At 47.1% G+C, this 24746-nt stretch overlaps 1 protein-coding gene across 2 annotated transcripts in view; it reads right to left on the bottom strand.

The window, feature by feature from the left end:
* PTPRE (protein tyrosine phosphatase receptor type E) overlaps positions 1–24746 on the bottom strand; it is a 362965-nt gene that overhangs the window by 82255 nt on the left and 255964 nt on the right. The window contains exons 4-5 of one of the 2 annotated variants that reach the window (XM_068257334.1): positions 17556–17664; positions 9939–10012 (exon numbers count right to left, since the gene is read on the bottom strand). In XM_068257334.1, coding sequence (XP_068113435.1) covers positions 9939–10012; positions 17556–17664 — 183 coding nt within the window. Of the gene's footprint in view, positions 1–9938; positions 10013–10172; positions 10212–17555; positions 17665–24746 lie in introns of those variants that run through there. The other variant, XM_068257335.1, reaches the window with a different exon arrangement.

The raw sequence follows: 24746 nt of genomic DNA, 5'->3' as shown, positions 1-24746 counted from the left end.
AAGAATTGAATCGGTTCCGTGCTTTCCCCTTGAGACTTGTCAGCTCACAGGCCGAAGAGTCCACAGACAGTGGCTGGAAAGATTGGAAGATACAAGCGATTGTTTGCCTATTCTGGAAGATGCCAAGATCGTTTGCCAGGGGCGTTGCTTGGATCCTAAGAGATTCAGGGAACTTTTGGGCACTCCAGGCAGAGAATGGGTGTGGCCATGCACCAGAATGTGGGTGTGGTCAAGGGAGGAGCCAAATTGAACTTAAAGCGCACCTGAACTCCTCTCTGCTCTAAATGATACGCAACAGCATAATAACCTTTAAACATAAAACATTTCTTTGTTACATCTGATACAAATCCTAAAATAGGTCTGCACAGTTTCCACTTCCTGATTCATGGAAGCAGACATATTGTTTACAGCCTGTGCTTTCAAATCGCCTCATCTGCAAGCTCTGCCATAGGCGGTCATGTGACACAGGAGATCAGACTACAACTTGTGATTAGACACAAATGATTAGGAATTAGAGAGGCTAAACTCTCTACATACATACAGGGTGCATTTCTCTATGTATTCACACTTAAGCAGCGGACTAAGTAGGCCTGCCGAGCAAAATACTGGATGAAGCTCCCTCTCCATAAAAAAAAAAGCAGCACATCACTTAATGTCACTTAAAAATAACTAGGCAGAGTTACCTGGCTTGTGTGCTGGCTGGTTTGGCTTTCTGCTGGGTGGGCTGGCCTGCTGTCAGGTTATCTGGCAGTCCCCCCATAGCATTCCCTGAACTTCTAGTGGACCCCCTTCCATTTTTCCATGGGCCTCTCATTAAGGCACCACAACTCCCAGCATGCCCCCATAAAGGCACTACAGCACTCAGCATACCTCCCATTAATGCATCGAAGCGCCCAGCATGGCACCGCAGCACCCAGTATGCCCGCACAGAGGCACCCAGCATACCCCCAATTGATGCACCACAGCTCCCAGCGTGCCCGCCATTAAGGCACCACAGCTGACTCTGCCTGGGGGACATCTGGGGCACCCTAGAGTAGATCCGGGGCACGTGCCGCTGATCTTTGGGGCTAGCGACGCTCCTGTCGTTTGCTTATTCTGGAAGATACCAATGACCGTTTGCTTATTCTGGGATGTATGGTGTCCAGTCTGCTGTGCAGTCACTAGACTGATTGGTGTTACAGGCAAGAATAAAGTCCTATCATCAAAGAACCTCCCCAGGTTCCATATAATCAGCTTCCCTGTGTAAGGGTAGCGTGGGCTCTCCGCTATTAATAATCTAATTTGCAGGCGGCCCAGAGCAGAGTGTGGGAGGAACTATCGTGAACAATTTTAAAATGTAATATACTGTAATATGTACATCTGTCTCAGATAAAGTGCATTATAAATGACTTATTTTGCAGTCACTTACAGGTAGTGAAAATATGACAGGTGTTGGACTAGTCCATCTCCTCATGGGAGATTCCCAGAGTTCTCTTTATTTTCAAAAGCACAGGATGGTAGTTGCTCCGTCCAACTGCCAGAATAGTGTGCAAATAAGCAGGGAGGCTGTCTGGTATCTTTGTATAGATCCTTTCTAGGAAGTACTTTTGTAAATAATAAAGGTAATGGGAAATGGGCTAGTCCAAAACCTGTTAGATTTTTAGTGGCTTCTACCCCCAGTATGTACAGTATATACACTGTTAATCTGTACCTGTACTGATGGTAAACTAGCTGCAGTGTGTGCTGAACTCTGCTAACCCCAGTATGCACAGTATACTCTGTTAATCTGTACCTGTACTGATGGTAGACTAGCTGGAGTGTGTGCTGATCTCTGCTACCTCCAGTGTGTACAGTATAAGCTGTTATACTGTACCTGTATTGATAGTAAATTAGCTGCAGTTTGTGCTGATCTTTGCTACCCACAGTATGCACAGTATAGGCTGTTACTGTGTCTGTACTGATAGAAAACTGGCTGCAGTGTATGCTGACCTCTGCTAACCCCGGTATGTAGAGTAAAGGTGGCCATACATTAGAAGATTATGGGCAGCTTCGACCAAGAGACAAATTTATCTCTAATCGAATCTGATTAGAGATAAATTTGTCTCTTGGTCGAATCTGCCCATACACTACAGGCCGATTCCTGTCCGATTTCAGCATGAAATCATCAGAGAATCGGCTGAGCCGCCGCGTCCGCCCCGCCGCTGCCCCCAAAATGTATAAATGTATGTAGTGTGTGTGCATTTATACATTACCTGTCCTGTAGCAGCTTCCGCATGGTGTCCGTCTATCTCGCCGGGTAACAGCCGCATACACGCTAATGGCGCATAGCATCTGACGTCAGACACTATGCGCCGCCGGCGTGTATGCGGAACCCGGCGAGATGGACGGAAACCGCTTGGAGGCTGACACCGGACAGGTAATGTATAAATGCACTACACACATTTATACATTGAGGCGGCAGTGGCGGGGGTTTTGTCGTCTCGTGGCTCGTTCGCAATTCGGCCGCAGTACCCTCGCGCACCCGACCAACCAACTTCTGCCCGACATCTTCCAGCATGTGTGATCGACTTCTGTCCCGAAATTGGTCGCTTTGTTGGTCGGTCATGCACTTGGCAACAACAATTTTCATCCAATTCGATTATAATAATCGAATTGGATGGTAGATTGGTTGGTTGGTCGGCTAATGTATGGCCTGCTTATGAGCTGTGTGTCTGTACTGATAATAAACTAGCTGCAGTGCGTCCTGGTCTCTGCTACCCCCAGTATGTACAGTATAAGCGGTTACTCTGTGCCTGCACTGATAGTAAACTAGCTGCAGGGTGTGCTGATCTCTGCTCCCCAAAGTATGTACAGTATAAGCTGTTACTCTGTGCCTGTACTGATAGTAAACTAGCTGCAGTGTGTGATCTCTTCTACCTCCAGTATGTACAGTATAGACTGGTACTCTGTGTCTGCACTGATAGTAAACTAGCTGCAGTGTGTGCTGATCTCTGCTGCTTTCAGTATGTACAGTATAAGCTGTTGCTCTGTGTCTGTACTGATAGTAAATGAGCTGCAGTGTGTGCTGATCTCTGCTGCCCCCGGTATGTAGAGTATGAGCTGTTATGCTGGGCATACACGGATAGATTCTGCGGCTCGCTTAGCCGCCGGATCGACTCCCGCCGCGTACCCACGCGCGCCTGTATCGATTCCCGCTCGTCCCCGGGTATCGAGCGGGGAATCGATCCGGCGGGCAATCGGACCTGTCGCAAATTATCAATCGAGCCATCAGCGGCTCGATTGATAAGAAGAATCTATCCGTGTATGCCCAGCATTACTCTATATCTGTCCTGATTGTAAACTAGCTGCAGAGTGTCTCTGAAGAATGTGCTTCTCACCTGTTCCCCACTGCTTCTACAGGTTTATACTTTCTTTATGTTCTGTTGGTCTGCACCACTGATTATCCCAGTTCAAATCCTATCAGCATTTTACAATACATTCATGAGAGTGTGGATTATGATGCAAGTTTGAGTCACACCCAGTATTTAAAGAGAATCTGTATTGTTAAAATCGCTCAAAAGTAAACATACCAGTGCGTTAGGGGACATCTCCTATTACCCTCTGTCACAATTTCGCCGCTCCTCGCCGCATTAAAAGTGGTTAAAAACAGTTTTAAAAAGTTTGTTTGTAAACAAACAAAATGGCCACCAAAACAGGAAGTAGGTTGATGTACAGTATGTCCACACATAGAAAATACATCCATACACAAGCAGGCTGTATACAGCTTTCCTTTTGAATCTCAAGAGATCATTTGTGTGTTTCTTTCCCCCTGCAGTTCTCATGCACTGAAGTTTCAGGCTGCTCTTTTCTTCTTGCAAACAGCTTTGCCCTTGTTTGTAATTCCTCAGTATGTGAAAGCCCAGCCAGTTCAGAGGACGATTTATCCAGCTGATTAGAGCAGCTTCTCTCTTCTCTCTTATCTAAATAACACACAGGCAGTGTGCATAGAGGGGCCTGGAAGGGGGAGTTCATAGCAGAACCACAACACTGAAGAACTTGGCAGCCTTCCAGACACAGGCCGACAAGTCTGACAGGGGAAAGATACATTGATTTATTACAGAGACTGTCATAGTAGAAAGTGCTGCAGTTAGCCAGAACACATTAGAATAGCTTTTGGAACATGTAGGATGATTAAAAACAGGATGCAATTTTTGTTACGGAGTCTCTTTAAAAACTTAAACCAGTAAGGCCAGTGCACCGAATAACTGATTATTACAAAACCCAACTGCTCCCCCTACAGACATTCATTCATGTGACATTCACGGAATATCATCCTCAATACAAACGCTCAGAAATGGAACCTTCCAATCTTAGCAGAGCCGCTGAGGGGGGCAAGGACCCCCCCCCCCCCCCCCGATTGTGATTGAACAGCTTGAAGCCGATTGTTTTAAGGTGCCCATTGACAGTACAATCTCCCGGAAGATCAGTTGGATCCGATGCCGTTACTGGTGCTGAAGGACGATGAACACTCATTCTATTGATAATTCTGTCAATCCCAATTTCAAAACCGTTCTTCTGCTCTGATTGGATAGCTTATAATTTTCCCCTCAACAATCTTTTCCAATCGATTGCAACAAGCGAATCAGATAATAGATCGTCGGGAAATTGGATCATTAATGGGCACCTTCACAGATCACATAAGTGGCATGACGAATAATTGGCATGGAGGGCTGCTGGGGAATGAGCACAATAGCACAACCTGGTTGCGATGCGATGAAACTGAAAGGCGGTGTTTATAACCACAAGTCGGCAGAGGGCGGGTTAGTGATCTGCAGGAAACCACGGCATGTCTAGCGAGTGGCTGGCAGCTGTCCACTCAGATGTATGTGCAGGGACAGGCACAGCCCGCTACCTGTACCCAATGCTTGTAGCCGTCTGCGAGTGTTCAGCAGCTGACAGGAAACGCGCGGCTGTCAGTTCCCCCGAGTGAGAGAGCCCTGAGGCTTGTGGTCCGACAACGGACAGAGTCTATAGCGTGCCAAATTTATAGGGGCCGGAGAAAGAAAACCTGAATAATTCCCGCAAAGTCATTTGGTACTTATCATATTCTGAGTCTGAGCTATGATTGCCTACAGGACTGGTCCTTAAAGTGGACCTGAACTCTTGCACAGGACAGAAGGAACAGAGAGAAACGCACCCTGTATGTATTTATATACAATAATACAATACATGTAACATTTCTATAGCGCTTTTCTCCCATAGGACTCAAAGCGCTTAGGCTCTCTCAGATTCAGTAATTGGTAGTAGGATGAAGTATTCACACAACAAAAGTTATATTTCTGCAAATGCCAAACTGAACAGGTGGGTTTTCAGTCTGGATTTAAACACATCCAGGGATGGAGCTGTCCTGATCTGCTGAGGTAAGGAGTTCCAAAACGTAGAAGCAGCATGACAGAAGGCTCTGGGACCAAAAGTTTCCAAGTGGACTCTGGGTATGACTAGATTATTAGAACCTGTCGATCTGAGAATGCGGGGATTCTTTCCAGTTCTGACAAGATTTTGTCAGAACTGAAATATACCAGTTTCTGTCAGTTATATATCAGCAGCTGTCAGTTACAACTGAATGTGTAAGGCAATGTCCATGTTTCCCTATGGCTCAAGTGTGCGATATTACAGTTTAACAGTGTGCTGACCAGGAAGCTATTATGGGGTAATGGCCATTTTTAAAATGGAGGACGTAACATTCCATTGATCACAGTGGACAAATGGGACGCAGGAGAGGAGAAAGAGATTGAGGAGTAGACTGCACAGGAGGTAAGTATGACCTGTGTATGGTTATTCTGACTTTTTATTTTCAGTTCAGGTTCTCTTTAACCACTTAACGACCGCCTAACGCCGATAGGCGGCGGCTGGTCGTAAGTGGATTTACATGGATCTGGCTGCTCCATGTCAGTTCACGAAGGGTGTCTCCGTGAACAGCCTGCGAGCCTCCGATCGCGGCTCGCAGGCTAAATGTAAACACGCGGGGAAGAAATCCCCGGTGTTTACGTCGCACGCAGCAGCGCCGTAAAGGAGATCGGCGTTCCCCGGCCTCTGATTGGCCGGGGATCGCCGGCATCTGATAGGCTAAAGCCATCAGAGACGGTGCAGGATGGATCGCCATCCCGTGCTGCCCATGGAAAGGAGGGGAGGGAGGGAAAGAGAGGGAGGCAGAAAATCGCAGTGGAGGGGGGCATTGAGGAGCCACCCCCCCACCCCTGCTCTGCCACACAGTGCGGCGGCGATCAGGGCCCCCCAGCAGGATATCCCCCTAGTGGGGAATAAAGGGGGAGGGGGGGAGTCTGATCGCCCTGCCTGTTATCTGATCTGTGCTGTGGGCTGCAGAGCCCACTCAGCACAGATCAGCCAAAAAGAGCCTGGTCTTTAAGTGGTTAAAGAGACACTGAAGCAAAAAAATAAATCATGATATAATGAATTGGTTGTCTAGTACGGATAATTACTAGAACAATAGTAGCAAAGAAAATATTCTCATATTTTTATTTTCAGTTATATAGTGTTTTTTATAACCTTGCATCATTCTCTAATATTTGCAGTTTACACACTACTCAGCATTGTAAATGATCTTACAGAGCAGGCCAGTGAACTTTTGAACTGTCCTCTGCAGACAAAAATAAAATACAGCGACTGACAGTTGAGATAACAAGCTTCAGAAGACAAAGCGCTCTGCCGCGCTCTGCCACTTTGAAAGTCGTGGAGCTCAATGGCTCTGTTGCATAGATAATAACTGGAGTTTAACTCTCCCTGTACTGGAAACAAATATTAGACTCATATCTGTGCTCCTAATGTTTTATTTCTTAGCTGTACTACACATACAAATCATTATATCGTAATTTTTTTTTTTGCTTCAGTGTCTCTTTAAATATCCAGCATGTCAGATTATGGTCCGCCTCAGTTGAGAACCGTCTAGCACTCAGGTGCTCTCCTTGATGAGCCACACCTTTCATAATTCAGTTCCATCAATTAATATGAGCTGTGTTAAAAATATGTGAAGACCTCGGCCTTCGAGAACTGAAGTCTAGCGAATATTGGTGCTGAGAAGATCAGGCTGAGATTACAAAGCTAAAAGGAACCTTAAAGTGAGTGTCCAAGCAACGTAAAAAAAAAAAGATCCACTTACCTGGGGCTTCCTCCAGCCCGTGGCAGCCGTCATGTGCCCCCGCCACAGCTCCTGCGTCTCCCGGTCCTCTTAGCCACTGGGGCCGACCTCGCCAGGTCGGGTTCCGGGTCGGCCTCTTCTGCGCTCCACGGCACGGGTCACGTGGTCCGGCTGACCTCATCAGGACGGTACTGCGCAGGCGCAGTAGTTCTGTGCCTGCGCAGTACCGTCCTGATGACGTCCGCCGGGCCACATGACCCGCGCCGTGGAGCGCAGAAGAGGCCAACCCAGAACCTGACCTGGCGAGGTCGGGTTCTGCAGCGGAGAAGACTGGGAGCCTCCGGAGCTGCGGCGAGGGCACAGGATGGCTGCCACGGGCTGGAGGAAGCCCCAGGTAAGTGGATCCTTTTTTTTTTTTTTACGTTGCTTGGATGTTTCCTTTAACCCTGGCACCTAAAGAAAGTTTCACTTACCTGGGGCTTCCCCAAGCCCCCTGCAGCCGTCCTGTGCCCCCGCCACTCCTCGAGTGTCCTCCAGTCCCCGATGCGCGTTAGAGGGAGTCGGCCCTGGCCACGCGTATTCTTTTCCGCATTGCCGGCATCAAGTGCTTCCTGTGTACTGCACCTGCGCTGGACGCGGTTGATGGCGGCAAGGCAGACAAGAATACGCGTGGCTGAGGGCCGACCGGAGGACACTTGAGGAGCGGCGAGGGCACAGGATGGCTGCAGGGGGCTTGGGGAAGCCCCAGGTAAGTGAAACTTTCTTTTGGTGCCAGGGTTAAGGTTCCCTTAAGTATGTATAGTTCTCGTAAGCAGTTGGGTGGCCTGGTGCAAGCATCTGTTCATTGCATTGAGGGGAACTACCTTCATTTAAAGTGGACTATGGATATCACTATCTAACAAGACTTAAATTATTATTCTAGCATTTTATTATTATTATTATTATTATTATCGGATTATTATTCTAGCATCTTTTTAGCTTACAATGTAGAGACAAATTCTTTCTTTGTTTCTGTTTTGTTTTGTTGTTATGATATTATGTTGTTGTTATTCTATTAAAGTCAAAAATGTGGTATTATTCCTCCGCTAAGTAATATGATTTATTGCAATGATATGATCAATGCCACAATAAAATATTTTGAAAACAAAATAAAGTGGAACCGAACTCTTGCACAGCACACATTGAAAAATCTTTCTTCCACATATGGTTGCTGAAGAAGTTCACTTCTCTGTGTTCTGTGTTTTTTTAGGTTGTTTAGAACAACCTGTCTAATTAGTTCTTATCAGCAGCTGTAAATAGACTGCAATAGAATTACCAGTGTCCTATATTGTTGGTGCCGGGTCCACTTTACTCAAAGTAGAACTAAACTCAGGTGTGTGTGTGTGTGTGTGTGTGTGTGTGTGTGTGTGTGTGTGTGTGTGTGTGTGTGTGTGTGTGTGTGTGTGTGTGTGTGTGTGTGTGTGTGTGTGTGTGTGTGTGTGTGTGTGTGTGTGTGGGGGGGGGGGATCTTCAATATCATTTACTAAAAAAAAAGCCCCTAAAGTTTTACTTTTCAAGGGAGCACTGAAAGGGTTAAGCCTCAGTGTTCTCCTGCAGTCTATTTAAAGCTGCTGATAAGAACTAATTAGACAGGTTGTTCTAAACAACCTAAAAAAACACACAACACAGAGAAGTGAACTTCTTCAGCAACCATATGTGGAATAAAGATTTTTCCCATAGTCGCTTCAGTATCCCCCCACTGTGCCACCTCTGTCCACCGGCGCCTTCAGTACCCCCCTCTGTCCCTCCACTGTGCCACCTCTGTCCTCCTGTGCCTCCAGTGACCCCCTCTGTGTCACCTCTGTCCTCCTGTGCCTCCATTGTCCCCCACTATGTCACCTCAGTCCCCCGGCGCCTTCAGTACCCCCCTCTGTCCCTCCACTGTGCCACCTCTGTCCTCCTGTGCCTCCAGTGACCCCCTCTGTGTCACCTTTGTCCTCCTGTGCCTCCATTGTCCCCCACTATGTCACCTCTGTCCCCCGGCGCCTTCAGTACCCCCTCTGTTCCTCCACTGTGTCACCTCCGTCCTCCTGTGCCTCCACTGACCCCCTCTGTGTCACCTCTGTCCCCCGGCGCCTTCAGTACCTAACTCTGTCCCTCCACTGTGTCACCTCTGTCCTCCTGTGCCTCCAGTGACCCCCTCTGTCCTCCTGTGCCTCCAGAGTCCCCCACTGTGTCACCTCTGTCCCCCGGCGCCTTCAGTGCCCCCCTTTGTCCCTCCACTGTGTCACCTCTGTCCTCCTGTGCCTCCAGTGTCCCCCTCTATGTCACCTCTGGTCCCCCATGCCTTCAGTGACCCCCTCTGTGTCACCTCTGGTCCCCCATGCCTGCAGTGACCCCCTTTGTGTCACCTCTGTCCCCTGTGCCTCCAGTTTCACCCTCTATCTCCCTGCCCCCTCAGTGTACTGTATCAAAATGACACGTTAGCGCGTTAAAAAACATTTTTCTTAGATTTTTTTTTAAATTGATTTTCTCAAAAACTACAAGGTCTTTGTGAACATTTTTACATTTTCATTTTCGGCAGGTCGTTTGTAAAACGGGGACTACCTGTGATCAAAAATCATTCCCAGCATGCTGAGATGCTTTGTGACGTTCCAGTGAATGAGGAATTAGAAGAATTTCCCCTGAACTTGGAAAGTCCCTGGGTAAAGCCACCCCACCGAGCTGCTAAAACATCCTCATCAATTATTCCTAATTATTCACAGACAGACCCAGTTCCATCTCATAAGAGAGAGTCACCCGGGCTGAACTCACCAGGCGACACGGGAGCCCGCCACAAGCCTACCTTGTTCCTCAAGGATTCCATTCGGGATCTTCTTGTCCCCAGAGCTGACGTCCGCTTTACGGCTCTTCCTGGACCTTAAAAAGTAGAAAGAACGGCCTCTTAGCATGATAGCCGCACCATACGCTCCTTCCAATAGAGCAAATACAGGAAGCTGGTGTCTGATATAGTTAAGTTCCTGTTGCACTCACACACATTAACACTTTGCTGTTTGAAGAGGGTGATACACACACACACCTTCCTGTTCTTTGCCCGCAGATCATGTGACCTGTCACTTGGTCAGTCACAGATACTGATGCCCCTAGCAATTGAGGGGGAGGAGGAAAGGGGGGGCTGCACAATCAATGCTGCAATGCTGGAGGGGTAGTCTAGTGCTGCAATCTACATCACACCTCTGTGAGCTGCCTGCAGACTTCCTGAAGCTCTTCACACCTTTGCTCAGTTCTAACAGATGCCAAAGGCAATGGCCTCAATTCTGGCAGCTGTGTGAGGTAAACATTTTTTTTGTAGGTAAAATACCTCATGAGGTGTTTTCCTCTTTTTTTTTGCAATTCTGAAAGATTTTTCTCCATTCCTGAACATGAGGTAAAACATGAGGTAAATGCATAAAGTGAGGTAAAACATGAGGTAAATGCATAAAGTGAGGTAAAACATGAGGTATTTCAGTGGTAAGTATGCAGTAAATGAATGATTGTAGTCTTTAAGGCCCCATTCACACCAGAGCGTTTTGCCGGCGATTTCGGCAAAGCTAGCGCTTTAAAACCCTATGGGCCCGTTCTTACTTGGGCAATTTGCATTAATCGTCGGCGATTAACGCAAATCGCCAAATGCAAACCCTGCACCATTTTTTGGCGATTTCCCGGCAATCGCGTTTCAGTGCTATAGAAGCGCTAAACGCGTTCGCGGGAAAATCGCTGCAGTGTTCAGTGATTTTTCCGCTGAAAAATTGCGCTTTCAATTATGAATGGGGCCTGATTGTCTTCCATAAGTTAGGATAGTCTTTGGAAGATGTTTTTTTTTTGAGGGGGAAAGGTGGATTTGATTATGTAGCAACCTATGAAAAGTATTCAGGCTTCCCTTATATAAAAAAAAATATTCAGTAAATATTTGGAGTTTTACTTCTACTATTCTTTGCTATTACACAGCCTGAATAGGAACTCCACTAAAAACTGCAAAATGCATACAAATTGACTTTACCTCCAGGTACAGGCAGGCCTTAGGCCCCGTTCACATATGAGCGTTTTGCCGGCGATTTCGGCAAAACGCTCAAGCGCTAGCGCTTTTTAAAGCGCTAGTGCCATAAAAACCTATGGGCCCGTTCTCACTTGGGCGGTTTGCATTAATCGCCGGCGATTAACGCAAATCGCCAAACGCAAATGTGTATCCTGCACCGTTTTCAGGCGATCACGTTTAATGCTATAGAATTGCAAATCGCGATCGCGAAAAATCGCCAAGTGTGCATATCAATTTTTTTTCGCGTTAATCGCCAGAGCAAAACACTAGCAAAAGTCTATGGACTCATGTTACCATGGGGATCGCACACTGCGTCCAAACTGACAGCACAGCACTGACTGACAGCACAGCACAGCACTGACTCACAGCACAGCACTGACAGCACAGCACTGACTGACAGCATAGCACAGCACTGACTGACAGCACAGCACTGACAGCACAGCACTGACTGACAGCATAGCACAGCACTGACTGACAGCACAGCACAGCAATGACAGCACAGCACTGACTGACAACACAGCACTGACAGCACAGCACTGCACTTACTGACAGCACAGCACAGCACTGACTGACAGCACAGCACAACACTGACTGACAGCACAGCACGGACTGACAGCACAGCACTGACTCACAGCACAGCACAGCACTGACTGACAGCACAGCACAACACTGACTGACAGCACAGCACTGACTGACAGCACAGCACTGACTCACAGCACAGCACTGACTGACAGCACAACACTGACTGACAGCACAGCACAGCACTGACTGACAGCACAGCACTGACTGACAGCACAGTAATAACTGACAGCACAGCACTGACTGACAGCACAACACTGACTGACAGCACAGCACTGACAGCACAGCACAGCACTGACTGACAGCACAGCACTGACTGACAGCACAGCACTGACTGACAGCAGAGCACAGCACTGACTGACAACACAGCACTGACAGCACAGCACTGCACTTACTGACAGCACAGCACTGACTGACAGCACAGTACAGCACTGACTGACAGCACAGCACTGACTGACAGCACAACACTGACTGACAGCACAGCACTGACTGACAGCACAGCACTGACTGACAGCACTCACAGCACTGACTGACAGCACAGCACAGCACTGACTGACAGCACTGCACAACACTGACTGACAGCACAGCACGGACTGACAGCACAGCACTGACTCACAGCACAGCACTGACTGACAGCACAGCACAACACTGACTGACAGCACAGCACTGACTCACAGCACAGCACATCACTGACTGACAGCACAACACTGACTGACAGCACAGCACTGACTGACAGCACAGCACTGACAGCACTGACTGACAGCACAGCACTGACTGACAACACAGCACTGACAGCACAGCACTGCACTTACTGACAGCACAGCACTGACTGACAGCACAGTACAGCACTGACTGACAGCACAGCACTGACTGACAGCACAGCACAACACTGACTGACAGCACAGCACTGACTGACAGCACAGCACTGACAGCACTGACTGACAGCACAGCACTGACTGACAACACAGCACTGACAGCACAGCACTGCACTTACTGACAGCACAGCACTGACTGCACAGCACAGCACTGACTGACAGCACAGCACTGACTGACAGCACAGCACAGCACTGACTGACAGCACAGCACTGACTGACAGCACAGCACAGCACTGACAGCACAGCACTGACTGACAGCACAGCACTGACAGCACAGCACAGCACTGACTGACAGCACAGCACTGACAGCACAGCACAACACTGACTGACAGCACAGCACTGACTGACAGCACAGCACAGCACTGACTGAGAGCACAGCACTGACTCACAGCACAGCACAGCACTGACTGACAGCACAGCACTGACTGACAGCACAGCACAGCACTGACTGACAGCACAGCACAACACTGACTGACAGCACAGCACTGACTGACAGCACTCACAGCACTGACTGACAGCACAGCACAGCACTGACTGACAGCACTGCACAACACTGACTGACAGCACAGCACGGACTGACAGCACAGCACTGACTCACAGCACAGCACTGACTGACAGCACAGCACAACACTGACTGACAGCACAGCACTGACTCACAGCACAGCACATCACTGACTGACAGCACAACACTGACTGACAGCACAGCACTGACTGACAGCACAGCACTGACAGCACTGACTGACAGCACAGCACTGACTGACAACACAGCACTGACAGCACAGCACTGCACTTACTGACAGCACAGCACTGACTGACAGCACAGTACAGCACTGACTGACAGCACAGCACTGACTGACAGCACAGCACAACACTGACTGACAGCACAGCACTGACTGACAGCACAGCACTGACAGCACTGACTGACAGCACAGCACTGACTGACAACACAGCACTGACAGCACAGCACTGCACTTACTGACAGCACAGCACTGACTGCACAGCACAGCACTGACTGACAGCACAGCACTGACTGACAGCACAGCACAGCACTGACTGACAGCACAGCACTGACTGACAGCACAGCACAGCACTGACAGCACAGCACTGACTGACAGCACAGCACTGACAGCACAGCACAGCACTGACTGACAGCACAGCACTGACAGCACAGCACAACACTGACTGACAGCACAGCACTGACTGACAGCACAGCACAGCACTGACTGAGAGCACAGCACTGACTCACAGCACAGCACAGCACTGACTGACAGCACAGCACTGACTGACAGCACAGCACAGCACTGACTGACAGCACAGCACAACACTGACTGACAGCACAGCACTGACTGACAGCACAGCACTGACAGCACAGCACAACACTGAGGCCTGGTGCACACCAAAACCCGCTAGCAGATCCGCAAAATGCTAGCAGATTTTGAAACGCTTTTTCTTCTTTTTCTGCAGCGTTTCAGCTAGCGTTTTGCGGTTTTGTCTAGCGGTTTTGGTGTAGTAGATTTCATGTATTGTTACAGTAAAGCTGTTACTGAACAGCTACTGTAACAAAAAACGCCTGGCAAACCGCTCTGAAGTGCCGTTTTTCAGAGCGGTTTGCGGTTTTCCTATACTTAACATTGAGGCAGAAACGCATCCGCAATCCAAAATCTGCAGCAGCCCGGGAGTATGCGTTTCTGCAAAACGCCTCCCGCTCTGGTGTGCTCCAGCCCATTGAAATACATTACCCAAGCAGATCCGCACCCGCAAGCAGATCGCAAACCGCAGCGGAAACGTTCCGGTGTGCACTAGGCCTGACTGAGAGCACAGCACATATGGGCCTTATGAGCGTTAACAGGGGCTCAGGGCAGGACGAGTGGAGCTCTCATCATTACCAATTAGCAGGCATAAGGTCGTAGTGCTACTCTGATAAGGCACGCCAACTCTGATTAGGCATGTTAACTCTGATAAGGCATGCTATTTGTTATAGTGAATCAACCACCTAGTGTGAATAAGCCCTAGCTCCCTACTGTTCCTTTTTCAGAGGGACAGTCCCTCTTTAGGAACCAGATCCCTCTGTCCCTCTGTCTTCCTCATTTGTCCCTCTTTCAGGACTGATGTACCGATTTATGAAAATATATGTATTTTTTCTACTGAAAAATGTGTTTAATTGGCTCCAAGCTTAATTCCCATCCTTTAAACTGCTATATTACTTAATTTCAAATGTTACTATGAAGAAAAATGAGCAATGATAGAAAGGACCAGTGTGGTTTGAATTCTAAAATGACATCTTTTGCGTATGAATTTTTAGTAGTAGGCGTGGCTAGGGCTTTGACGGGGGCGTGGTTAGGGGTGTGGCAGAGGAGTGTCTTAAACGTGTCCCTATTTCTCATCGCAAAAAGTTGTATGTTTTCTGCAATGGTGATAAAATACACGCCTAAAGTGGCGCAGAAGTGAAAACCGGACAAATAACCGGAGGGTAATTCCTGTGGTTTTACAAGTAAATGAAGCGCGTGTTACATTTGCCAGTGCTGCCTGTTTTGTTTCACACACCCATACTACGTAAGGTGTCGAAACACCATGTGACGGGCTGTGGATTCTCCTGAGGGTCAGCAGAAAGCTTCCCCTCAACTTGTCCAAGGATGATCTCTGCTCTTCCCTCTTCTTGTTGTTCTGCTCAAATGCCCACCCAGACATGGCCAGCTACTGGATAACAACTCAGGCTATCATATGTGCCAACATGCTATGTGAATGCTTGTGATATCTCATGGTCAGTTAGCAGAAAGCTTCTCCTCAACTTGTCCCAGGAACAACCCTTGATATACTTTCCCCTCATTGTTTAGCTCAAATGTCCGCCCACTCACACAAGTTCAGCTATTGGATAGAAACTCAGGCTATCATATGTAAGCACCAACACACAGTATGGATGGCTGTGATTGTCTCCTGATGGTTAGTTATCCGAAAACCTCTCCTCAACTTTCGCTGGGAACACCACTTCATATTTCTCCTCATTGTTCTGCTCGAATACCAGCCCATTAAGACAAGGTCAGCTATTGGATCGCAACTCAGGCTATGGTATGTAAGCGCCAACACACTGGGGTTGATTCACTATAACAAATCGTGTGCCTTATCAGAATTAACATGCCTTATCAGTTAACAGGCATTATCAGAGTTAAGGTCCGTACACACGCCGGACTTTAGGCAACGACGGGTCCGTCGTTGCCTCCCGCTGGGTGGGCGTGCCAGCGACAGTCCAGCGTGTGTACGCTCTGTCGTCAGACTAATACGGCTGTTTCTGAGCGATCCGCCGGGCGGATCGCTCAGAAACAGCCGTATCAGTCTGTCGACAGAGCGTACACACGCCGGACTGTCGCTGGCACGCCCACCCAGCGGGAGGCAACGACGGACCCGTCGTTGCCTAAAGTCCGGCGTGTGTACGGACCTTTAGCCTGCTTTATCAGAGTAGCAAAGCAAGTGCTACAAACTTATGCCTGCTAATTGGCAATGATAAGAGCTTCACTTGTCCTGCCCTGAGCCCCTGCGGGTCCAATCACTTTAGAGGACATTATCCCCGCACTCTGATTAGCCAAAGAGGCTGCCTGTTACTTGGCATGTAACTTGACAGGCAGCCTATTGGGCCAATCAGAGTGCGGGGATAATGTCCTTTAAAGTGATTGGACCCGCAGAGGCTCAGGGCTCTCACCATTGCCAATTAGCAGGCATAAGCTCCAAGCGCTCGCTGTGCTACTCTGATAAGGCATGTTAACTCTGATAAGGCATGCTATTTGTTATAGTGAATCAACTCCACTGTGTGAATGGCTGTGATATCTCCTGATGGTTTGTTAGCAGAAAGCTTCTCCTAAACTTGTCCTTGGAACACCCCTTGATATTCTTTCTCCGTATGGTTCAGCTAAAATACCAGCCCACCCACCCACATAGCAATTTTACAGCTATGTTTGCAGCGTTGTACGACCCAGAAATCACCAGCTTACTCAAAATCCCCTGCTGAATCTGGAAACTTAATTTACTAATCGCAATCACTAGTTTTAAAACAAAATCAAAACAAACAATACCGGGAAACATTGCTGAAATCGCATTACAAAACGCTAGCAAAAACGCTGTGCCAATTGTGGCTGGGATTAGCAAATTGCAGAAGGCCCCAAGCTCAGGAGGTGAGTATAGGGGTATTATGGATTATGGAGGTTCACAGTTTTGAATGGTGGCGTAGTGGTTAGCGCTCTCGCCTTGCAGCGCTGGGTCCCCGGTTCGAATCCCAGCCAGGGCACTAGCTGCAAGGAGTTTGTATGTTCTCCCCGTGTCTGCGTGGGTTTCCTCTGGGTACTCTGGTTTCCTCCCACATCCCAAAAACTTACAGATAAGTTAATTGGCTTCCCCCTAAATTGGCCCTAGACTACAATAAATACACTACAGGATACATACATAGAAATACAACTATGGTAGGGATTAGATTGTGAGCTCCTCTGAGGGACAGTTATGCTGGGCATACACGGATGCAATTATGCGCCGCTGGCTCGATCCCGGCTCGTCCCCGCTGGCGCTTCTTATCCTTTGCTCGTTTTTGTCCCATTGTCCGCCCGCAGGGATCGAGCGCAGTATCGATCCGGCGGGGTATGGGACACGTCGGAAATTATCAATCGAGCCATCAGTGGCTCGATTGATAAGAAGCCATCCATCCGTGTACGCCCAGCATTAGTGACAAGACTATATACTCTATACAGCGCTGCGTAAGATGTCGGCGCTATATAAATACTAAATAATAATAATTGGGGGAGGGGGAATAATCAAGTTCTGAAAATCTGGCAAGGCGGTGGGAATCCTTTCAAATAAAATTATATATATTGTAACATACCCAAACATTTCAATAAACATTTTTGAATAAAACTGGCCAGGAGTAGGCGTGGCCGGTGTTTCCGGATATTACCTGAGCAGGTAGCCGGCCAGGATGATGAGTGCGAAGCAGACCAGGAGCGGGACCAGCACAGACGTCAGTAAGGAGGAGGTGTCGCTCCCAGGGGGCTCTGTGGGATCGGCTAGAAAAAGAAAGTTGGCGTCAGTTAAGTGAGAACTCCGAGCAATAAGGAAAGTATTCACTGAATTGCTTATGCCATTAAAGTGGACCTGAACTCTTGCACAGGACAGAAGGAAAGCATAGAGAAATGCACCCTGTATGTATTTAGAGAGTTTAGCCTGTGTAATTCCCTCTCAACTGTGACCAATCACCACTGTAATTTGATCTCTCAGCTGTGTGAGCTCAGCAATCTCCTCTGCAACGGCAGAGCAGCTAATTTGTAAACACAGGAAAAGCAGGAAGTAGACACGGTGCATATTTATTGCAGGATTTGTATCAGCTGTAACAAAGAAATGTTTTTCTATAAAGGTTATTATGCTGTTGCTTACATGTTAGAGCAAAGAGGAAGCTCTGAGTTTAAAGGATAAGCATAACTATGAAGTACTTCTATGCTATCAGATGCCCATAGAACCCTACAATACAGCTGCTCTGTCCAACCACTAGGGGGCGCAGTGATGTAAACATGGCTGCCGGAAAGTCTTTTGGGTGGAGGAGGTGATAGGAGGGCAACTGATATTTACATATACAGTAAAGTGAAGTAGTTAACAGGGGCTCAACCAATGGCAATCTCAACCAAACAGCACTTGGGGGAAGGGGGAGGGGGGTGTTCCTCTCTCACTCAGGGCCTGAGCCCACTAACGCAGTTGTGTGCAGTTGTGTCCGCTTTTCAGCACCACATCAATGTTACAGATGCTGAGAAGCGGACACAACAGCGTACAACTACGTTAGTGGGCTCAGGGGACACGATACTTCCCACAACTCCGAGTCAGTGTTGCCAACTCATCCTTTTAAATGCAGACGCTTATGAATTATACATGTCTTGTGGCTAGTTAGATGCAGTTTAGGCACTGGTCATGCGTGAGAAGCCCCAGAACCTGTATAACTTAGATGTGTCAGTATTTAAAGGCATGAGTTGGCAACCCTGCGTCCGAGCGCTTGTCCTTTTCACGTCTTGCAGCTGTAGACTGCTCTGCTGCAGACATTACTGCAGCCAGAGAGATCAGTGGGGCTGCCAGGCAACTGGTATTGTTTACAAGGAAATAAACATGGGAGCCTACTTATCCTTCTCCCTTCAGGTGTCTTATAAGTATTTGAATCAGGAAGGCAGTCAGGGAATTAGCATATTTTTTAGAGGAAATAAATGTTAGCTTCTGTATCTCTTTTCTCTGCAGGATCACTTTATGGGCCCATTTCCACTACCGCGGAAACCGGGTCGAATCCACAGAGTTTCCCCGCATGCCATAGGAAATAATGGTAGAAACATGTATCCAGGAGCACCCACTCAGCGCTCAAAAGGTTTAATGTGTGTGCCCAGATCCTCACCCTTGTACCATAGGGTCAAAGTAACTGCAGTCCAAAAAGGATCGGCACCACACAATATATGTATTAATAGCTCTTAAACATTTATTGCATATTATAAATAATTGACAGGCAGTTTCGGCCTAGATGGCCTTTCTCAAGTTGCCAAAAAGTGTCAAATGCACAAACACACACAACACCACCATTAATATATCCCAAACTCCACCCATAAGGCGGACCACCATGATGTGTGCAAATGGGGAGGTGAATTACGAGCGGACCTGATGGGAGACTAACATAATTTCAAAAACTACAACAGAAGTATACAACATATACGCTGACCAATCAGGGATCGCATGGCGCCGGCATTGCCCTCAGTTTTCGCACGAGAGGCAGCGAATCCCATAGCCGTGCATGGCACGGCTTCTGGGATTCGTCTGAAGGGCCGCCGCGCGTTTCTCAGCCGCGCGCGGTGGCTAGTGGAATTGGGCCCTAAAGCGAAACTGAAGTATAAAAAAAGAAAAAGCGTTTCACTTACTTGCGTCTTCTGCCACCCCCTGCAACCGTCCTGTGCCCGCAAAGTTAGACAACGATCCTCTAGTCCCCCACCACGGCTCCGTTTTTTCACCGCTGACTTACCGCCGATGTTCATCACTGCACTCGCATTCTTGTTCGTGCTCCCATCGCCGGGAGCATCCTGTGCAGGCGCAGTACAAGAAAATCTCTAATGTGCTTGCGCAGGACGCGCCTGAAGACAGGAGTTCACGGCGACTGCAAAAGTGAAAGTGAGCCGCGGCGGGGGTAACAGAGGATTGTTTGGTAACGTCGCGGGCACAGGGCAACTACAGGGGGCTGGCAGAAGCCCCAGCTAAGTGAAACTTTTTTGTAATACTTCAGGTTTCCTTACACTGGGACCCTTGTGTTTCTGGGACCCAATACATCTGCTGTGTGTATTGCTACATTTCAACCTCCTATTATTATTATTAAATTATACAGCACCATCATTTTCAGTAGCATTATACAAAATAATTATAAAGCATGAGTGTGTAAAACAATGGCAGAGTACAGTATAAATATAACAGTTACTGCAGACAATTGCCCAACAAATATGCAGTGTTTACAAAAAAGAAAGCTATTGGGAAGTGTAAAAGAATACAGAAGGAAACACAAGGTAGGGTAGTGATTAGTGAACAAGGTGTATATCGCTTGTCTGTGAGTTCCACATTCTGCCGGAGATAGACCTAGTTCAGAATCAGAATCAGAATCATCAGAATCATTTTATTTATCGCCAAGCACGACTTGGTCGTGCCCGGAATTGGGCTTGGCACAAGCAGGTACAGAAAAAAGAACAGGCAACAGAGATAACAGAAAGCATACATCAAGCATAATGTAGTACAGTGGTGGTACACAACAGAGAAAAACCTTGTAGTACAGTGGTGATACACAACAGAGTAGTACAGTGGTGATACACAACAGCGAAAAACCTTGTTCGCAGTAAATATGTAGATCTGCTGTGCAGACATGCTTAAGGGACGGTTCTGGTTAGTTGAGGGAGAACGGTTCTGGCTAGTTGAAGACTAGGCTGATGGGAGGATGGTGCGGTGGTGGAGGGGGGTGGGAGTGAGTCTAGAGAGTTCAGTGATTTGACCGCTGAGGGGAAGAAACTGTTCCTGTGTCTTGAGGTCCTGGTGTAGATGGACCGATACCTCTGGCCCGAACGGAGCCGACTGAAGAAGCGAGAGCCTGGGTGTCAGGGAGTGTCCTCAGTAAAAGGACAACTGAACTGAATGATAAATAAAAACCGACACTATATTAGTGTGTGGAGAGGTGTGCAGACTCTTTCTGCCCTCCTGTGTGCCAGCGCCCCCCTTTGTTTCTCTCTAAAAGCCTCCATTTTGGTCCCTTAAAGGACAACTGAAGCGAGAGGGATATGGAAGCTTCATATTTATTTACTTTTAAACAGTACCAGTTGCCTGGCTGTCCTGTTGATCCTCTGCCTCTAATAGAAGGTACAGATCCCCTGCGACATAGAAAGAGAACCTGACATACTGCACGTGTGCAGCCATGTATTTCTAGGTCAAAGGGCATCGACTGTGCCGACTTAACCACTTCAGCCTACAGTGTTGTTCACCTTATGCATTTGAACAAGTTTCACCTCCCATTCATTCGGCAATAACTTTATCACTACTTATCACAATGAAATGATCTATATCTTTTTTTTACGCCATCATTTAGACTTTGTTTAGGTGGTACATTTTGCTAAGAACTATTTTATTCTAAATCCATTTTAACAGGAAGATTAAGAAAGAAATGGTAAAAATGCATTATTTCTCAGTTTTTGGCAATTATAGTTTGAAATTAATACATGCTACCGTACTTAAAACTCATTTATTTTATTTGCCCATTTGTCCTGGTTATTACACCGTTTAAATTATGTCCCTATCACAATTTATGGCGCTGATATTTTATTTGGAAATAAAGGTGCATTTTTTTAATTTGCGTCCATCACTATTTACAAGCTTATAATTTAAAAAATGATATGAATATACTCTCTTGACATGCATATTCAAAAAGTTCAAACCCTTAGATTTTTTTTTTTTATTAAAACATTTATTTGGGTAATTTTTGGTGTGGGAGGTAAACAGCTAATTTTAAATGTAATATAATGTATTTATTTAATAAAAAATGTATGTGGCTGTAGTTTTACTATTTGGCCACAAGATGGCCACAGTCAAATAGTCCTGAACGATCTTGCTTCCAAGAAGCCTTAGGAGGACGGGAAACTTTTTTTTTCAACAGAAAGACTGCGGCCTTTGATAAGAGGCCATCGTTTTTTCTGCGGGGGACTTAGATCAATGAATGGGAACTATATTCCCATTCATTGATCTCTAGGCTAACGACAGGAGCACACGCGGGAGCACAGCGCAGTGGCAGCAGCAGAGTCTATCTAGACGGATATATCCATCCAGATAGACTTAAAGTGGACCCAAACTAAAAATACAATATTTCATAAATAAAATCTATTTTCTAAATTATAATACTAAATAGCAGCCATTTTTCAGCTGCATGATGACAAATATAAAATATTTTACATTTATTGGAGGAACCCCTCCCTTCCTTTCATATTGCCGGCCAATAATCCGGCAAACTGGTGAAGTAGATGGTGTCCAGCAAAGCAAGATTTGCTAATGGCTGCCACCTGAATAACCCTAGTTATGGAAAGAGAAGGGTGAAAAGCATGCACTGAAATGCTCATAGGCTTGAAGGAGTGTTTATTTATCTTTGTATGTGTCAGAGTGGTGCAACTAAATATTTTGAATTAAACATTTTTTTGGTTTCGCTTTAAGGACAACTGAAATGAGAGGTATATGGAGGCGGCCATAATTATTTCCTTTTTCAGGACAACCAAGGTGACATGTGATAGACATGTGTATGTACAGTGGCTAGCACATAAATAACTAGGCTGTGCTCCTTTTTTTTTCTTTATCTGCCTGAAAGAGTTAAACATTATGTATGCAAGAGACAGTTTCTATCTGTTTCGGGACCAGGTCGGACTGGGTCAGACTATAGCACAACCCTACCTGATAAGTAATTACAGCCATAAAACACTTTCCTGTCAGTAAATGGCTTCCTGGAGCAGGAAAGAGCTAGAAAGGGTCAATAATTCATAGATTTGAGCTCTAGTATACTTCAATGAAGGTGTATTTGAGCAAAGACAATGAAACAGTCAAAACTCAAACTAGATTTAAATATAAAATAAAACTGTGGTATATCTAAAACAAAGTCATTTTTAGGGGAAGGAGGATAGATACAATTGTTTTTCTCATAAGTTTATTTTCACCTTGGATATCTTTTAAGCAACACCAGTTGCCTGGCAGCCCTGCTGGTATTAAAACTTTTCAAAGCACGGGATATCAACCTGAAACCTACATTATATTTGTAGTGCCCGTCTCACCTTTAAGTGTTTAATCATAAATAAGATATGTAAGGGAGCTCTGAGCAAATAAGTACAAATTTATTAAAGCGTATAACAATTATATAGACAACCATCACAGTAGATAAAACCTTCCCCCCCTAAAATCAAAGCAATTAAGCTGGGCTAGATACATGTGTCCCTAATAGGAGTGCACATCTTATAGCAACCGGGATCCTTGCATGCATGAATTATTCTCTTCAGGCCCAGCTTATGCAGTATTGGTGATCACCACCACAATGCTTGGTGCGTGTAAATCTTCGGCTTCCCCCCGTGTGTCTTGTAAACACGCCTCTGTGTAGTGATAACACTTACGCAGCCATTACTGACACTTACACGTGTCAAACCTCCCCAAACATCAGCCAGCTTCCCATATGTGCCTTTAAATGGTTCTTTGGTCCACTCACGTGAGCAGCCTATGGAGTCCGGCTGCCGTGCGATTCCTCACTACCCGGCTGGGACTAGTGGTGCGGCGGCTCTCTCCTCCGATAGACCGCAGCGTGCGGTGATGTGTATCTTTAGACGACCCGACCATGGAGCGTTACGACGCTGGGAGGAAGGTTGCGGAGGCACGGGGGGAAAACCACGCCTACCAGTCGCGGCAGCGTCACCTGCACGTGACGCGTTTCATCCAATCAGGATTTCATCTGACGTGTGACACGTCAGGATTTCATCAGACGTGTGACGCATCAGGATTTCATCAGACGTGTCACACGTCAGATGAAATCCTGATTGGATGAAATGCGTCACGTGCAGGTGACACCGCCGCGACTGGTAGGCGTGGTTTTCCCCCCGTGCCTCCGCAACCTTCCTCCCAGCGTCGTAACGCTCCATGGTCGGGTCGTCTAAAGATACACATCACCGCACGCTGCGGTCTATCGGAGGAGAGAGCCGCCGCACCACTAGTCCCAGCCGGGTAGTGAGGAATCGCACGGCAGCCGGACTCCATAGGCTGCTCACGTGAGTGGACCACAGAACCATTTAAAGGCACATATGGGAAGCTGGCTGATGTTTGGGGAGGTTTGACACGTGTAAGTGTCAGTAATGGCTGCGTAAGTGTTATCACTACACAGAGGCGTGTTTACAAGACACACGGGGGGGAAGCCGAAGATTTACACGCACCAAGCATTGTGGTGGTGATCACCAATACTGCATAAGCTGGGCCTGAAGAGAATAATTCATGCATGCAAGGATCCCGGTTGCTATAGGATGTGCACTCCTATTAGGGACACATGTATCTAGCCCAGCTTAATTGCTTTGATTTTAGGGGGGGAAGGTTTTATCTACTGTGATGGTTGTCTATATAATTGTTATACGCTTTAATAAATTTGTACTTATTTGCTCAGAGCTCCCTTACACATCTTATTTATGATTAAGCCCAGAAACAAGCATGCTGCTAATCTTGTCAGATCTGACAATAATGTCAGAAGCACCAGATCTGCTGCATGCTTGTTCAGGGGCTATGGCAAAAAGTATCAGAGGCAGAGGATCAGTAGGACAGCCAGGGAACTGGGATTGTATAAAAGGATATAAATATGGCAGCCTCCATATCCCTCTCGCTACAGTTGTCCTAGTTTTCCTTTAACCTCCTTAGCGGTATGTCCGACACCTCCTGTCGGGCATACCACACTGTGGCCCCAGGAGTCCCCCATAATACATTTTTTTTATCCCAAATGATTGTAAACCATTTAGCTAGCGCTAGGCTAGCTAGTAATAGTGTCGGGCACCCGCCGCTCCCCTGCGATCCCCCCCCCCCCCCCGATCACCCGGCT

This window comes from Hyperolius riggenbachi, chromosome 10 (assembly GCF_040937935.1).
Source record: "Hyperolius riggenbachi isolate aHypRig1 chromosome 10, aHypRig1.pri, whole genome shotgun sequence".
NCBI classification, from domain to species: Eukaryota; Metazoa; Chordata; class Amphibia; order Anura; family Hyperoliidae; genus Hyperolius; species Hyperolius riggenbachi.
The sequence above is the reverse complement of the archived record's forward strand: the minus strand, read 5'-3'. Positions and strand labels throughout refer to the sequence as shown.